Source organism: Coregonus clupeaformis, chromosome 22 (assembly GCF_020615455.1).
Source record: "Coregonus clupeaformis isolate EN_2021a chromosome 22, ASM2061545v1, whole genome shotgun sequence".
In the NCBI taxonomy this organism is placed as follows: domain Eukaryota; kingdom Metazoa; phylum Chordata; class Actinopteri; order Salmoniformes; family Salmonidae; genus Coregonus; species Coregonus clupeaformis.
The window spans coordinates 292,281-304,697 of record NC_059213.1 but is presented as its reverse complement, the minus strand read 5'-3'; the positions used below and the strand labels follow the sequence as shown (position 1 = coordinate 304,697).

Genomic DNA, 12,417 nt, shown 5'->3' with positions numbered 1-12,417 from the left:
GCTGCATTTTGTGAGACTTTTTAATAAACTTGAAACAATCAAAACAATAATAGGATCTCTAACTTTGTAGCTGCAGTGTGGTGAAAGTGACATTGTTTTTAGAATGGAAGAAAATAACATTCCAAGGAGGGAACAAGGAGGTGGAGTCACACGGTTCGCGCCGTCACTGGTATAAAGTCCTCCTCGTGTTCCTCCTTCGTTCCTTCCCTCTTCCTGCACTCCACGTCTTGCTCGAGGTCTCAGAAGCATCTTGAACAATGGGCTTTGGCGATCTGAAAACCCCTGGCGGCCTCAAGGTCCTCAACGACTTTTTAGCCGACAAGAGCTACATCGAGGGTTGGTAGACATTTTTACCAATTTTTGTTGTATATATCCAGTATCGACCTAGCTAGCCAGCCAATCAACGTCAACTATGGCGTCGCAGTTGGCAAGTTAGCTGTGTTAGCGACCTACTAGCTAGCGATCTAAACTTCGTGCGAAGTGCTTTACGGATTCGATTTTAAGTCATAGCTATTATACACATTTAGTCCTAAAGCAGACGCCAACCCCGAGGCTAGGTTTTGTGGACGCCCATAGTAGGTTATGGTAGTGAATGCTCTTCCTTAACGTTAATTGCTAGCGAACTTTGAATGACGTGGACGGCTGCCTATGAACGTTGTGGAATGGAGGGAAGTCGACCTTTGGCGACTAGGTTCTCGGTGCGGAGATTGCAATGCACTGATGGCTCGGCTAGTAGGTTGCATTTATCATTTGTTTTGAGCTTGGTGCACAATGTGAAGTTGTATGGTAGTTCAGTAATAGGGCTAGGTAGCTCGTTAGTTAGCTATACAACTTGAGTGCAGTTTAGTGAGACTCAGGTACTAAACGAGGGGTGTATTTTTGGGAATTGGAAGGTCCAGAATGTTCAGATAGTATTTTGGAACTTGCATGATGGCTCAAGTATGATATGAAATCACTGGAATCTGCTCTACATGACTTATATCCGCAAAGTGCTGAAGGCACAGATCTAGAATCCGCTTGTCTTAATTCTATGCTGACTTGTAACTTTTTCTCCCTGTGCAGGTGGGTGCCCTCCCAGGCCGACGTGGCTGTGTTCGATGCAATCTCCTCAGCACCCTCCACAGACCTGTGCCACGCTCTGCGCTGGTACAACCACATCAAGTCATTCCAGAACAAGAAGGGCAGGTGAGTCCTGCACTATGATCACCAGTTAATCAAATGACTAGTTACCCCTTCACTACAGATCTAGGATTTGCGTGATGATTTCACACCATCTTTCGCCTGAGTGCCTGATGCACATCCTTTTATTACTGATGAATCTGGATCATAGATGTAGATAAGATGGGTGAATACATTAATTGGGATATCTGTCTAACTTGCCCTCCCTGCTTTCTCCCCACCCTCTCTTTACCCCCTTTTCTACTCACTGTTCTTCCCTGCCCTTTCTGTCTTTGTCCTCATCACTTCTCCGTCCTACTAATTCTCCACCTTCTCTTTCTCTCTCCTCACTGCAGTCTGCCAGGAGTGAAGAAGCCCCTGGGCCAGTATGGTCCTGCCGGGGTGGAGGACAAGACTGCTGCAGCCGGAGACTCTAAGGATGACGACGATGACATGGACCTCTTCGGCTCTGACGAAGAGGTGACTGTTTCCTGTTTTTAATTAAATCAACTTTATTAATCCTCAGCGGGGTAACTGGATTTCTAGGTATCAATGTCAGAAGCAGAGCCATAGATGTACAGAGCTATCCATGTTGGCCCCAAATGTTCTAGAACAATGACGTTCTCATATGGGGATTTCAGTAATCTGACGTTTAAAAATTAAGATGGGGCAATGTATTTTATATTGGGCGGCAGGTAGCTTAGTGGTTAAGAGCGTTGTGCCGGTAACCGAAAGGTCGCTGGTTCTAATCCCCGAGCCGACTAGGTGAAAAATCTGTCTGTGCCCTTAAGCAAGGCACTTAACCCTAATTGCTCCTGTGAGTCGCTCTGGATAAGAGTGTCTGCTAAATCACTAAAATGTATTTGTAGGATCTAACATGGCTGAACTCTGTCAATCTATAGCTCCCTTCCCTGTTCCCCCTTGAGCTATGACTGGGTTATATGATGCTCTAACCCATCTTTTGGCTGATCTGGTGACGTACCACCTTTTAGTTTGATTGCCCCAGTGTCTCTCCCTACTGTTGGGTAGTGGCTGATCAGCTGACCCCACTAACCTTTGACCTCTCAACCCTGCAGGAGGACGCAGAGGCAGAAAAGCTGAAGGAGGAGAGAATCGCAGCTTACGCCGCCAAGAAGTCAAAGAGTACGTCACGCACACATACAGCCAACATTACACCTTGTTTAATGTAGACTAGTAAAGTCACAGCATAAAACACACCCTGCAATGCTGTGAAGGACAAGAGAACATTGCCCACATGCATGCACAAAACTGGCTATTCTATGATGATCCTAACACCATCTTTCGGCTGATTCGTGATGGACACCTTTTATGATCTGAGTACTGCCAGACTTTATCAAAGGTCATTGTGTGCCTGTTCGGTTGTTTTGAGGGGTTGAAACTCACGGTCGGTTTGTCTGTCCTGTGCTCTTTGTTTGTTCTTTCTGTGTGCGCGTCTCTCCACCACAGAGCCCACACTCATCGCCAAGTCGTCCATCCTGCTTGATGTGAAGCCGTGGGATGACGAGACGGACATGGCCAAGCTGGAGGAGTGTGTTCGCAGCATCTCAATGGACGGCCTGCTCTGGGGACAGTGTAAGTATAGGGAGAAGGCACAACAGTGGAGGCTGGTGAAAGGATGACAGCTCATGGCGAAGGCTGCAATGGAACTGCAGTTTCTTTCCAGCCATTCACTAGGGCACAACCTAAGGACAGTGCAAAAGTTACCAGTGCTAGTATTTACTGCTGCAGGATAAGTTACAATGCAGCTGGTTCAGTGCTGCTTTGTCGTTCCCCCTGCACACAGAAACATGTTTCCTACTATCCCTGTCTGTCTGCACTCCACGGAAGGCAGGGACGCTTGGTCTCAAACACTTTTCCTGTAGGTCTTGCTCAATCTGTCATGGACTCTGCTCTTGTTTGAATGGGCGCCTTGGCTAGAATGTCTCTCCACCAAAACTGGTGTTGACATCTGTTCTCTTCTCCCCCTTCAGCCAAGCTGGTACCAGTGGGCTATGGCATCAAGAAGCTGCAGATCGGGTGTGTGGTGGAGGACGACAAGGTGGGAACAGACCAGCTGGAAGAACAGATCACAGCCTTCGAGGACTATGTCCAGTCTATGGATGTGGCTGCGTTCAACAAGATCTAAAACTCAAACACTTACCAACAAAGACACTGAGCACCTTGGAGCCGCAATAAAAAGCACTTCAGATGGAAAATGTTTGTCGCAGTTGCATTCTGACAAAAGTTGTTCTGTCAGTGTCTTGTTTTATGTAGCTTTTGAGGGAAGACTTGGGTGTTGGGGACAACTCGGATGGTGACTTGCATTCTCCATTGAGGGTGCTGAAATTGCTCTGCCATTTCCTGGTTGCTAAAACAAGCTGTGTAGATAGTCATTGTACCACCTAAACCGCTGTGAAATACATACTCAATAACATAAAAATATTGTATTTTCAGCTGTTTAATGGTAATGTACTAAATGGGAACCATAGAAATGGCGCCATTGGTTCGTTGGGCAAATTCTATTTAGAAAATGATTGGCTGTTTTGGGAGAAACGCCAAATGTAGTAGGTGGTAAACACCTGCTTAGATCTTATGTTCTGAGGCATCAGTTAACATAAATTATACAATGTAATAAGCACAAAGGCTTCATTCATAAAGGTCATGGTAACTGACTGCCATCTCATCAAAAGTATAAGATCTGAGACTTACCTCAGACATCATTTTCAGCGTTTTTCCAAAACACTTATTTCGCCGTAGGGATGGCTGAACGAACCCCAGTTAACTCGTTTTTGGAGCACAAGCTGGCGTGCTCTGAGTGACACATAACAATTATATGTGAATTTGGTCCGTTCGCCCAAAAAAGTGACATTGCAGCAACTATTTATTCTGAAATGTTTGACCATAGAGATGAAGGGCATAGCTCAGATTCATTACATTTTGTAAGTCGCTCTGGATAAGAGCGTCTGCTAAATGATGTAAATTTCAAAACATTATTTACCCTTAAACTCAATTGAGCCTTGGGAGATGACAATTGGGTCATTAGACATATTTCACAGAAGGGCAACCTGACGACCCGAGGTAAGAATGACTCAGTTGTATACCTTCCCGTTGAACGGTGTTGCAACAGCACAGTTCAATGGCTGAATAAAGATTTCTTACTCGGGCTGTTTACATTAGAACATTGTCACAGATCGATTCTGCTTACTTGGCAACTTAAGGGGTGCCTCTCCTATAGACACAAATGCGAACGCAGCTGTCTGGTGTGCTTAGTTTGACTATGAACCAGCAACAATTTGCGAGAGGGATGTCTCGCTTCCTCTTCCGTAATCTGCGGTAGGAATTCGTATCCGCCAAGCCCGGTAACGTCACTTCTCCGGGAAGAGAAGAGCTAAATACGGATGCCGACAAGAACGAATGGAATAAAAAAACAGGTGAAAAGGCGGGAAGGCATGTTTGTGTTCATACGGAAACTATAAACTCGTACAAATTGACAAGGGGTCTCTGCTGTATGGTATTTCTCTAGCATGCTGTTTTTAGTTCCGGAATCTCCCCGTGCAAGCATGGCTAGCTAACGTTAGTGAGGCTGCTACTACTAGCAAGCTAGTGTAACGAGATCAGCTATTTCCCAACTAAAACATTACTTGCTAGCTACCTAAAGCTATGTTATGTGTTTATTAATTATGCATATCAGTGTTGCAGATTTCAGTCATCCAGCTAGCTCCTTGCTGTAGAAGATCAATTGTGATTTCTTCTGAGAAAGCTAATCGAGGATAGCAGTAGGCCAAATTGCTTTCTGTGGCTACGGTGTGTCCTCGTTCCAACCAATCACGGCGTAGTTAGCTGGTTAGTCACTTAAATTTCGCGCGAGCTGCAGATTTCCAATGGAATCCCACGCGCCGTGGAATAAAAAGCCTAAATGCAACATACAGATCTCAGGAGGCTTAAGCAATAACATTGGGATTGTAAACTAGCCAGCTAACTTTTATTGTTGTATCCTTATGGCAATGCTGGAAAAGCAAATAACTTCTGACAGGCCGCTTCCTTTAATTGTCATGTGTCACTACTTCAGTAGTTGGTCCAGAATCAGGTTGCCCTTGGAGACGTAATCCTGAGTGGCGCAGTGGTCTAAGGCACTGCATCGCAGTGCTAACTGTGCCACTAGAGATCCTGGTTCGAATCCAGGCTCTGTCGCAGCCGGCCGCGACCGGGAGACTCATGGGCGGCGCACAATTGGCCCAGCGTCGTCCAGGGTAGGGGAGGGAATGGTCGGCAGGGATGTAGCTCAGTTGATAGAGCATGGCGTTTGCAACGCCAGGGTTGTGGGTTTGATTCCCACGGGGGGTGGGCAGTATACAAATATATATGTATTCACTAACTGTAAGTCGCTCTGGATAAGAGCGTCTGCTAAATGACTAAAATGTAAATGTAAAGCCAGCCTGAGACTGATGCTTCCCTGACTCCTCCCCCAGCGAGTGAGTTGGTTTCTGGTGTTTTGGATATTATTTATTTCACAAGTCACACAATTTTAATGTACAGGATACACTTTTATATTTTAGTCTCCTGTTTGTGTTTTCAGATGTAGGACACCAAATGCCTGCTGACGAGCAGTCTGCCCCCTCTGCTCAAGGTAAGTGGACAGAAAGTACTACTAGCCTACTCACATGCACAGTAGTTGAGCTTGCATGCGAGTGTGTATTGACTGAGTGTAAACGGCGTCAGTGTGCTACCTTAGCATACAACGCTGCCTCTATGAACTTGCCTCTGACTGGGCTTTAACCAGCTTATTATTAAGTTATTTTCTGTCTGTGTTTGTCTGACAGATGCAGAGCTGGGGCAGACAGATCCACAGAAGAAGGTGGACACTGTTAGCAGGTGAGTCAACAAACACCCACAGGGTTTATTTGTTGTGTTCGTGTTTTGGTTGGGCTGTGTTCACATCACAGTTGTGTTGTGGTCTCTTGTCTTCTCCAGGGGGAGAGGGAGGAGGAGCAGCCCGGGCCTTCCAGAGTTCCTCCCCCAAGACAGGGTTACTGCAGCTGCTGCCAGATACTCTACAACAACGTGGAGCAGCACATCCTTAGCCCCAGACACAGGGAGGTGGTTCGTAGTGCTCGCACCCACGTCCCTTCTGGAAGCCTGATGGAGAGATTCCTATCGGACGTCATCCAGCATCACCCGCACCTCTACAACGACCCTTGGTAACACACACACACACACAATCCTTTAACATAACCCTCTATCCCTCTCAGTATTATTTCTGTCAGCCCTAGTCTCTTTCCTCTGATTTACCTTTCTGTGTGTGTCTTAAGCCCCACCCACGATGACCTGCCGTCTCTGAGCAGCCCGCTGGTTCCGAGGGAGGAGCTATTGGATCTCTGCGCCAGCGATGATGACGGGCGTCGCTCGGAACCCGAGAGCACATGCCCAGCTCTGACGACTGTTCCTGTCAGCTCCTTTACGTACAGGAAGCGGATGTTGCCTCGGAAACAAGGACCAGCCAACCAGAAGAAGGTAGAGGGGGAAAGGCGGGGTCAGAGAGGTTAACCCCAACTGCTCCAGACCAGGACACAAGACCAAGTTCTGGGGAAGGGACCCACTCGCACACACCTTCCCCTGACCACTTACCAACACACTCCACCAGACCTTGTAGCCAGAAGCAAACCCCTCCTCCGCTCCACCGGAAAGCACACAGGAAGACCAACCGGCGGAGAGGGAGAGGGAGCAACTCCTCCTATTCCTCCATCCATCCCCCCCGCTCCCCCGCTTCTCCACAGTTGTGTGCTACCCCAATGGATCAGAGAGACCAGAAAACACCAGAGAACCAGCCTCCCTCCAAGCCGAGGGACCGGACCCCAGACCCCAAGCCCCGGACAGTAAACACTGGCTGGGCCGCGTGGGCGGGGGTGCCCCCCTGGAGGCGGAGGGAGACCCAGAAGGAGCAGGAATTCTCCAGTGACCATTCCGACCCTGAGGGGGACACGATAGAGGAGGTGATCCAGAGATACTGCTACGGCCGCAGTCCCACACAACACCACCAGAGGGACCTTAACATATGGACAGGGGGAGAGAGGGGGACAGGGGGAGAGAGGGGAGCCAGGGGGGATATGGACAGCTTCCACCTTAGCCTCCCTGGCTCACTGGGAGTGGGTTTGGAATCAGAGGACAGTGAGGACTGGGACACCCCTGTGCAGGTGGCTATTGGGAGGGGGCAGGAGCGGAGGAAGGACACCCCTGTGGTAGTGGGCTTAAAGCAGGGTGGAGGGGAGCGAGAGGGCAGGGACCTGGCCTGTCTCATGGAGGTACAGGTGAACATGGAGGACCAGATGTACACCAGCCAGCTGGACTCTGCCCTCAACCCTGAGACTAGGACAGCGGGAGAGAGGGGGGAGACAGGGATGGGGGAGACAGAGGGAGAAATGGAGCTAAAGGTGGAGGAGATTCTCCCTGCACTCCCCCACATCCCTGTGTCCTTTCTGGGGAAGACGTGGACCCAGGTGCTGCTGGAGGACGAGCAGAAGGTGGAGAACATGGTTCGAGAGTTCCGAAAGGGAAGGTTCCTCTGCTACTTCGAAAGCGAATCCCTCGCCAGGTACGCACAGACGAGATTTTGACCTGACTCATCAGGATTATTTCTACATTATTGAAATCCACCAAACAGCTACTTTTTTCTCTCCTAATTTGTACATTTCTGATGATGTCATTCACAGGTACGGGAAGCGGAGCAGCAGCGATAAGGGGCGTGGCCAGAAAGAGGGGATGGAAGACAGGGGGTGGGTTCCCCTTGGTGACCATGACAATGACGACGACCCAGAATGCCACAAGAGTGGGAGGGAGGTGCTTAGGCGGAGGAAAGTTAGTAGGAGTTATCGCCTGGCGTCCAGGTGTCAGGTGGTCAAAGTGAGTCACGGGACACAGACTACAGCAACCGTCATCCCCACCATCCGACAGAGAACACTGGACCAGACAGGCAAATCCCCGGACATCCTAACGCTGCCCTGTCAGGACCCCAGCGTTGACCAGAAGACCCCAGAGATAAAGACAAGGCTGTGCTCTCTCCGCCTGCCTGCCTCCTACTCCCGCATCATGACCCCCCTGCAGCCCAAAACCACCCTGGTCTATGTCCTCTCCTCCCCCGAAACTCCTTCCTTCGACCCCAAGCCCCGCCTCAGACCCATCGCAAGGGGCAACCGTGGCAGGAAGAGGTCATGTGACGGGGGTGAAAGCGACGTGGGGGCCAAGGTCAAATACAAAAGGGTTCCTTTGAGGTACTATGACCCTGCCACCCACCGCATTCTGAAGACCCCCCCCAAGGGCTTAAACCTCACCCCCTCCTCCTCTGGCCTCCCCAGACCCCCTCAGTCCCACGTGGTCAGACAACTGTTCAGGAGCCTGAGTCCAGACATCAATACAGAGAGACAAGGGGGAGAGGCGGGGAGAGATGGGTTGGGGGGAAGGAGGAGGGGTCGTAGCGGGGGCAGTGTGGCGTCAGGCTCACTCTTAGAGGCAGGGGGGTCATTTGGGGCTAAAGGTCAGGGTTCATCTGTTGCAGGGTCATCTGTGAACACGCCCTTCAGCCAGTCCTCTCTGTCCAATAGCAGCCGATTCCTACTGAGCACGCTCTCTCCCGACACAAACTCTAACCCCGAAGTGACCCAGAGCCGGAGTGGGGGGTCGAGGAGGAGGCGACGGAAGTTAAAACGGACCGACCTCTAACCCCTGAGAAAGGCCACTCTCCTCCATACAGGCCTTGGACAAGAGGGGGTAGGAGAGAGCGACTACCAGCAACACGCAGCTCAAAAAGGGGGCGACCACCTCAAATCAGCCCTCCCCCTAAACCTCCACCACCCCAGGACCTCTCTCCCACAGTCAAGCCCAGGAAAGGGCCCTCGAGACGGGTCGCAGAGAGTAAGAAACTCCCCAGGCCCAAAAGCCCAGCCAAGGCCTCAGCTCAGAGAGTGCCTTCGACCCCTCTGAAACAGGCCATCAGAACACCAAGCCGCCGGTCGTCCCCCCGACAAACCCCTGCTCCACTGCCCAACCGAACACTGAGGAGGAGAGTGAGGAGATGACGGGATGCATCTCAACAGTCTACAGTGGCTTCCTTTCCTTGTCTCCTTTCCTCCAGCTGCACTGACATGAAGTTACATGGGCGTGTTTAGCAGGGTGAATGTTCATAATGTAGCAGATACAAATGTTATTACTTCACATGATAAGAGAGCTATGTCTGCTCCATTTCATTACAATTCTACCTGAAGCCGGTGAATGTTTCCAGATTGCTTTCTCCTGTCCTGTTTTCAGTGCAGATGAAGGGAGAGGAGATGAGCATCTATTGAGATGGACCCTGGTTCTCTGAAGAGACTGGGTGAGAGAGAATGTAGAAAGGTGGAGGAGAGATTGCCTCTTCCTCCCTCCTCCGCTTCCCATGTTTTTGCACAGAAACCAGCAGCAGAAGAGTTAGCAGGATGTTTTCTAGCTGTCTGTTTTGTCATGGTGGTGGTTGTGTTCTCAGTTTTTTTTACAATCAGGATATTTTTTTAAAGTTTATAATGGCTTTTTTTGTGAAAAAGCATTGTTTATTTAATAAATAATGTACATGAATTAAAACATTCTGTCATAGGTTTCTTTAATGAAAGAGCAGAACCATTTCAGGACAACTGTACTATATACAAATATCAGTTTCATATCTATTACACAGGAAAGTATGGAATTTACACAACTCACATCATCAGGCGTCAAAGTCTAGGGAAGCCTTCTGGATACATGCTCTGGCCTGTGGTTGTGTGGGAGGATGGGACATGAATTGTGTGTGCGAAGTTTGGAACAGAGTGTGTGTTCACTGCAGAGACGAGATGACACACAGAGTCCCCCACTTCCTCTGCAGCCTCCAACAACCCCAACTCCCGTCTGCAGCCTGGAGAAACAGACTCATACCTTAATACACACACACACGTGTAGTAGTGTTTGTGCAGGACGATAGAGCTCACCCGTAAACTCACCTGTATGTGTGGAGTATGTAGCGACAGCTCACTTATTAGTCGTTGCACCAGCTCACACAGTTGCTCCTCCTCCACTAAACTACACATCCCAGGAATACTCCTCTTCAGAGACACGCTGGTCTTTCATCGGCCCAGTGACCTGCCCATCACAGGGCTGTGGGTTAGAGGTAATTCTCCCGTGCATTGTGGGAGTATGAGTCTGCTCCTCATCATCATCATCACCTCTCTGTTCTTCTGTCTTCATCTCATCCCTCTGCATCTTCTCTGTGTAACATTCTTCCTCCTCTTCCCTCTCCTCCTCCTCTTCTTCCCTCTCCTTCTCCTCCCCTTCTCTCTCTCTTTCTCTCGATCCAGAGGACGATGCAGAGCTCTGGGACTCTACAGGAGAGGCTATGTCTCTCTCTGGCCTGTAGTTAGCATGTGGCATGACATCAGCATGTGGCATGACATCAGCATGTGTCCCTGACATGCTTAGAGCCTGATGAAAGGAAGAAGGACATTTTAGCACAGCGAGTCAGGCCTGTAGTCTGAGGTTGTGTGTGTGTGTGTGTGTGTGTGTGTGTGTGTGTGTGTGTGTCTACCTGTGAGAGCATGTCCTGCAGTCTGAGGTGTGTGTGTGTGTGTCTATCTGTGAGAGCATGTCCTGCAGTCTGAGGTGTGTGTGTGTGTGTCTATCTGTGAGAGCATGTCCTGCAGTCTGAGGTGTGTGTGTGTGTGTCTACCTGTGAGAGCATGTCCTGCAGTCTGAGGTTGTGTCGTCTCAGAGTCTCCATGTTGGCCTCCATCTCACAGCAGCGGTCCTCCAGCGAGCCCTGCTCCGATTGGACCGCTACCCTCCACACCTGCAGCTCCCTCTCCAGCAGCCTAGACACACACACACACGTGTAATGAGCATCACCCAGGCTATAGGTTAGGAGGTTAGAATGCTATAGTGATTGAGGATCACCCAGGCTATAGGTTAGGAGGTTAGAATGCTACAGTGATTGAGGATCACCCAGGCTATAGGTTAGGAGGTTAGAACGCTACAGTGATTGAGGATCACCCAGGCTATAGGTTAGGAGGTTAGAACGCTACAGTGATTGAAGATCACCCAGGCTATAGGTTAGGAGGTTAGAATGCTACAGTGATTGAGGATCACCCAGGCTATGGGTTAGGAGGTTAGAATGCTACAGTGATTGAGGATCACCCAGGCTATAGGTTAGGAGGTTAGAATGCTACAGTGATTGAGGATCACCATTTGTCCCTCTGCAGGTCCCTGATGTCCTTAATGAGGACAGAGTCTCTCCTCTGGGGACAGAAACAACACAGACATGAATCAATAGAGGATCTAGTGGAGCGTATCAATAATCTTCTGATGATTAATTTAGCATAAATCTGAACCATACTGAAAATCCACTCGGCTGAGAGGTGAGGTGTAAAGGGCGGGGGGTGAGGTGAAAGGTCACCTGTGGCTGTGCTTCCTCCTGCTCTTCCTCAGTCTGTAGGGCTTTAGATGCCTTCCTGATCCTGACAGATGGGGGCGTGGCCAGCGGTTGGGGAGGATTATAGAGAGGGGCTCTGTCGTCAGGGGGTGTGTCCTCAGCGGCAGACTGATGTGAAGGGTCAGGGGTGGTGAAGCTGTAAGCAAAGAAAATACAATGAAAACATGTATTACTCTTTTTAAAAACTAAAACAAACGTTTTTCTTCTCTTTTGGTGTACACACAGGTCCATCTCTGATTGGTCTACCTGGTCTGCGGCTCCCCTCGTGACTCCGCCCTGATTAGGCCCCTTCTCCTCTCTGCCTCCCTGTGTGTGTATCGCCATGGTAACAAGGCGTGGCGGGCGCTGTATGCTAATGAGGCTAGGGATTCTTTCCAGGATGGCTGGATACGAAACACAACTGTCAGTCACAAAAGTGTATGTGTGTGTGTGTATGTGTGTGTGTGCGTGTACCTGAGTGCAGTGCTCCAGCACTGGGTGGGAGCTCTTGTGTTTTTTTGTGTGTCTCTCTGTCAGGAAGCAGGTTTGGCACAGATGAAGGTTCACACACTTCATACAGCGATACCTACAACACAGAGAGAGAGAGTCTGAGACACACTTCATACAGCGATACCTACAACACAGAGAGAGAGAGAGGTCTGAGACACACTTCATACAAGCGATACCTACAACACAGAGAGAGAGAGAGATCTGAGACACACTTCATACAGCGATACCTACAACACAGAGAGAGAGAGTCTGAGACACACTTCATACAGCGATACCTACAACACAGAGAGAGA

At 49.5% G+C, this 12,417-nt stretch overlaps 2 protein-coding genes, 1 long non-coding RNA gene, 1 other non-coding gene and 1 pseudogene across 5 annotated transcripts; 4 read left to right on the top strand and 1 right to left on the bottom strand.

Annotated features, from left to right (window-relative positions):
• Nucleotides 1-188: 188 nt before the first annotated feature.
• LOC123481635 (elongation factor 1-beta-like) lies at nucleotides 189-3,374 on the top strand. The gene is made up of 6 exons (XM_045206342.1): nucleotides 189-337; nucleotides 1,063-1,185; nucleotides 1,515-1,638; nucleotides 2,235-2,301; nucleotides 2,626-2,751; nucleotides 3,150-3,374. Exons 1-6 carry the CDS (start codon nucleotides 258-260, stop codon nucleotides 3,302-3,304), a joined length of 675 nt encoding a protein of 224 aa, XP_045062277.1. The 5' UTR covers nucleotides 189-257; the 3' UTR covers nucleotides 3,305-3,374.
• LOC121536082 lies at nucleotides 2,902-3,030 on the top strand. Its single transcript, XR_005994826.1, has one exon. It is a non-coding gene; the product is annotated as a small nucleolar RNA SNORA63 (small nucleolar RNA).
• A 647-nt stretch (nucleotides 3,375-4,021) lies between the features above and the next one.
• On the top strand, nucleotides 4,022-6,127 carry LOC123481637. Of its 2 annotated transcripts, none has more exons than XR_006657220.1 (3): nucleotides 4,022-4,589; nucleotides 5,735-5,785; nucleotides 5,979-6,127. It is a non-coding gene; the product is annotated as an uncharacterized LOC123481637 (long non-coding RNA). The 2 variants fall into 2 exon arrangements; XR_006657221.1 differs by lacking the exon at nucleotides 4,022-4,589 and adding an exon at nucleotides 5,519-5,630.
• Nucleotides 6,128-6,129: 2 nt separating this feature from the next.
• On the top strand, nucleotides 6,130-8,871 carry LOC123481608 (annotated as a pseudogene).
• Nucleotides 8,872-10,233: 1,362 nt separating this feature from the next.
• Nucleotides 10,234-11,866, bottom strand: LOC123481607 (dystrotelin-like). The gene is made up of 4 exons (XM_045206294.1): nucleotides 11,857-11,866; nucleotides 11,600-11,771; nucleotides 10,877-11,018; nucleotides 10,234-10,632 (listed from the first exon to the last, which is right to left on the bottom strand). Exons 1-4 carry the CDS (start codon nucleotides 11,864-11,866, stop codon nucleotides 10,234-10,236), a joined length of 723 nt encoding a protein of 240 aa, XP_045062229.1.
• Between the last annotated feature and the right edge of the window lie 551 nt (nucleotides 11,867-12,417).